This window comes from Bison bison, unplaced genomic scaffold (genome assembly GCF_000754665.1).
Source record: "Bison bison bison isolate TAMUID 2011002044 unplaced genomic scaffold, Bison_UMD1.0 scf7180017864508, whole genome shotgun sequence".
In the NCBI taxonomy this organism is placed as follows: Eukaryota; Metazoa; Chordata; class Mammalia; order Artiodactyla; family Bovidae; genus Bison; species Bison bison.
Genome location: NW_011495064.1, coordinates 15,668,620 through 15,672,617, shown reverse-complemented (window position 1 = coordinate 15,672,617; position 3,998 = coordinate 15,668,620). Strand labels below are relative to the sequence as shown.

General features: G+C 40.1%; 1 protein-coding gene and 1 long non-coding RNA gene across 2 annotated transcripts in view; one reads left to right on the top strand and one right to left on the bottom strand.

Moving 5' to 3' along the window:
- YIPF4 (Yip1 domain family, member 4) overlaps nt 1-3,998 on the bottom strand; it is a 33,302-nt gene that overhangs the window by 6,956 nt on the left and 22,348 nt on the right. The window contains exon 4 of the mRNA XM_010829818.1: nt 2,278-2,355. Within this exon, the coding sequence (XP_010828120.1) occupies nt 2,278-2,355 (78 nt within the window). The remainder of the gene's footprint in view (nt 1-2,277; nt 2,356-3,998) is intronic.
- Nucleotides 1-3,998, top strand: part of LOC104980944 — a 38,814-nt gene that overhangs the window by 31,913 nt on the left and 2,903 nt on the right. The gene's annotated exons all lie outside the window — the stretch shown is intronic.

Genomic DNA, 3,998 nt, shown 5'->3' with positions numbered 1-3,998 from the left:
CATATCCATACATGACCACTGGAAAAACCATAGCCTTGACTAGACGGACCTTTGTTGGCAAAGTAATGGCTCTGCTTTTTAATATGCTGTCTGCTGCTGCTGCTGCTGTTGCTAAGTCACTTCAGTCGTGTCCAACTCTGTGGGACCCCACAGACCGCAGACCACCAGGCTCCCCTATCCCTGGGATTCTCCAGGCAAGAATACTGGAGTGGGTTGCTATTTCCTTCTCCAATGCATGAAAATGAAAAGTGAAAGGAAGTCGCTCAGTCGTGTCTCACTCTTAGCGACCCCATGGACTGTGGCCCACCAAGCTCCTGAATCCATGGGATTTTCCAGGCAAGAGTGCTGGAGGGGTGCCATTGCCTTCTCCAATATCCTGTCTAGGTTGGTCAAAACTTTCCTTCCAAGGAGTAAGCGTCTTTTAATTTCATGGCTGCAGTCACCATCTGCAGTAGTTATTTTGGAGCCCAAAACAGGGAAGTCTGCCACTGTTTCCCCATCTATTTGCCATGAAGTGATGGAACCAGATGCCATGATCTTCGTTTTCTGAATGTTGAGTTTTAAGCCAACTTTTTCACTCTCCTCTTTGACTTTCATCAAGAGGCTCTTTAGTTCCTATTCGCTTTCTGCCATAAGGGTGGGTTCATCTGCATATCTGAGGTTATTGATATTTCTCCCAGCAATCTTGATTCCAGCTTGTGCTTCTTCCAGCCCAGCATTTCTCATGATGTACTCTGCATAGAAGTTAAATGAGGAGAGTGGCAATATACAGCCTTGACGTACTCCTTTTCCTATTTGGAACCAGTCTGTTGTTCCATGTCCAGTTCTAACTGTGGCTTCCTGACCTGCATATAGGTTTCTCAAGAGGCAGGTCAGGTGGTCTGGTATTCCTATCTCTTTCAGAATTTCCACAGTTTATTGTGATCCATACAGTCAAAGGCTTTGGCATAGTCAATAAAGCAGAAATAGATGTTTCTCTGGAATTCTCTTGATTTTTCGATGATCCAGCGGATGTTGGCATTTTGATCTCTGGTTCCTCTGCCTTTTCTACAGCCAGCTTGAACATCTGGAAGTTCACGGTTCAAGTATTGTTGAAGCCTGGCTTGGAGAATTTTGAGCATTACTTTCCTAGCATGTGAGATGAGTGCAATTGTGCAGTAGTGTGAGCATTCTTTGGCACTGCTTTTCTTTAGGAATGCAGTGAAAACTGACCTTTTCCAGTCCTGTGGCCACTGCCAAGTTTCCAAATTTGCTGGCATACTGAGTGCAGCACTTTCACAGCATCATCTTTTAGGATTTGAAATAGCTCAACTGGAATTCCATTACCTCTACTAGCTTTGCTCCTAGTGATGCTTCCTAAGGCCCACTTGACCTCACATTCCAGGATGTCTGGCTCTAGGTGAGTGATCACACCATCATGATTTTCTGGGTCGTGAAGATCCTTTTTGTTCAGTTTTTCTGTGTATTCTTGCCACCTCTTCTTAATATCTTCTGCTTCTGTTAGGTTCATACCATTTCTGTCATTTATTGAGCTCATCTTTGTATGAAATTTTCCCTTGGTATCTCTAATTTTCTTGAAGAGATCTAGTCTTTCCCATTCTATTATTTTCCTCTAATTCTTTGCATTGATCACTGAGGAAGGCTTTCTTATCTCTCCTTGCTATTCTTTGGAACTCTGCATTCAAATGGGTATATCTTTCCTTTTTGTTTTTCTTCTTTTCACAGCTGTTTGTAGGAGCTTCTCAGACAGCCATTTTGCTTTTCTGCATTTCTTTTTCTTGGGAAAGGTCTTGATCCCTGTCTCCTAAACAGTGTCACAAATCTCCGTCCATAGTTCATCAGGCACTCTGTCTTTCAGATATAGTCCCTTAAATCTATTTCTCACTTCCACCGTACAATCGTAAGGGATCTGATTTAGGGCATACCTGTATGGTCTAGTGATTTTCTCTACCTTCTTCAGTTTAAGTCTGAATTTGGCAATAAGCTCTATGGACCTGAGACCAAAAGTTTGAGGACTAAACAGAGAATAAATTGTATGTTTCCCTATAAAGCTCTAAGTTATTTATAAATGATAGGATTTTTTCCTTCCTCTTTCTCATAACATTTAGAGTATGCATAATACTAATATATAGGTCACCTTGAAAGAAGTAGCATAAATTAAAAGCAGTTCTGGGGCAACAAACAATTACAATGAACATAGTTACTAATAGTATCTGCAATATCAACAGTAAAGCTTACCATAAAAAACAGAGACTATTTTCAAAATTAACTACTTACTTCTCCACCAAGAACTCTAGCCAGTAAGAAAATCGTTAGTGAACCAAATATCCAAATGGTTATAATCCATGAAACCACCTTAAGAGAAAAAAATTCATGCAATTAATATCTGTGTTACCAAATAAGCTGAAAATTTCCCATGAGTTCAATTCTCTACCACATAAAGTATTTTGGTATCACTGACTTTAGGTCATAGGAAGTTTGGGTTCCCAGGTATCTTCTGAAAACCTAATAAGAATATAATATGTAATATAATTTTACATCCAAACTGAAAATTTGGCAATGATCAGTTGCTTAAGGAAACCTCAGTATTTTAACATCTATGATAAAAGATGACTGCAAAACAACAGCAAAGTGTTGACTCTCAGCTCCTGCTTTATAGCATTCTACATGATAAATTTATCCGTGAAACAAGTTACTAACCTCAGGAGGTCTCTCAAATTTACATTAATTACACATTTATCCAAGTAATAGAATGTGGACAACACTTCAGACAATTTTAACTCTTGAGACTTGACATAATAATGATACATGCATATATTTCCAAGTTCTGTCTGCTTGAGAAGGTCTAGAAATAAAGATACCGCGTAGCAACGTAAAGAAGACTAACTGCCCAGTTATGGTGCGTGATGTGTGTCCTTACCCATGTCAGATTCTTTGCGACCCCATGGAATTGTAGCCCACCAGGCTCTACTGCCCATTGGATTTTCCAGACATGAGTTGCCATTTCCTTTTCCAGGGGATATTTTCGACACAGGGATTGAACCCACATCTCTTACATCTCCTGCACTGGCAGGTGGATTCTTTACCACTAATGCCATCTGGGAAACCCAGATATTTACTGGTTTCTAAATATTCCCCTGTAAAAGGAACTAGGACTCCCTAGGGAAATGACTGATTCCAGGGCTGGGACAGGGAAAATGAAAGATGAGTTCAGAATGCACTGTGGAATCAAGAAGAAAGGAAGCACTCAAAAAAGGATGGGAATATGTCAAAAGGATACCAAAGCTAACCTGAAGGAGCTTCCAATAGCTAAAACTGCAACAATCTAAGCAATAAAATACATGATTATACTGGATTATAGTCCATAATCATAAGGGATTTGATTTAGGTCATACCTAGAGTGCCTGATGAACTATGGATGGAGGTTCATGACATTGTATAGGAGACAATGATCAAGACCATCCCCATGGAAAAGAAATGCAAAAAAGCAAAATGGCTGTCTGGGGAGGCCTTACAAATAGCTATGAAAAGAAGAGAAGCGAAAAACAAAGGAGAAAAGGAAAGATATAAGCATCTGAATGCAGAGTTCCGAAGAATAGCAAAGAGAGGTAAGAAAGCCTTCCTCAGTGATCAATGCAAAGACATAGAGGAAAACAACAGAATGGGAAAGACTAGAGATCTCTTCAAGAAACTGAGAGATACCAACAGAACATTTCATGCAAAGATGGACTTGATGAAGGACAGAAATGGTATGGACCTAACAGAAGCAGAAGATATCAAGAGGTGGCAAGAATACACAGAGAACTGTACAAAAAAGATCTTCACGACCAAGATAATTATGGTGGTGTGATCTAGACATGCTGGAATGTGAAGTCAAGTGGGCCTTAGAAAGCATCACTACGAACAAAGCCCGTGGAGGTAATGGAATTCCAGTTGAGCTATTTCAAATCCTGAAAGATGATGCTGTGAAAGTGCTGCACTCAATATGCCAGCACATT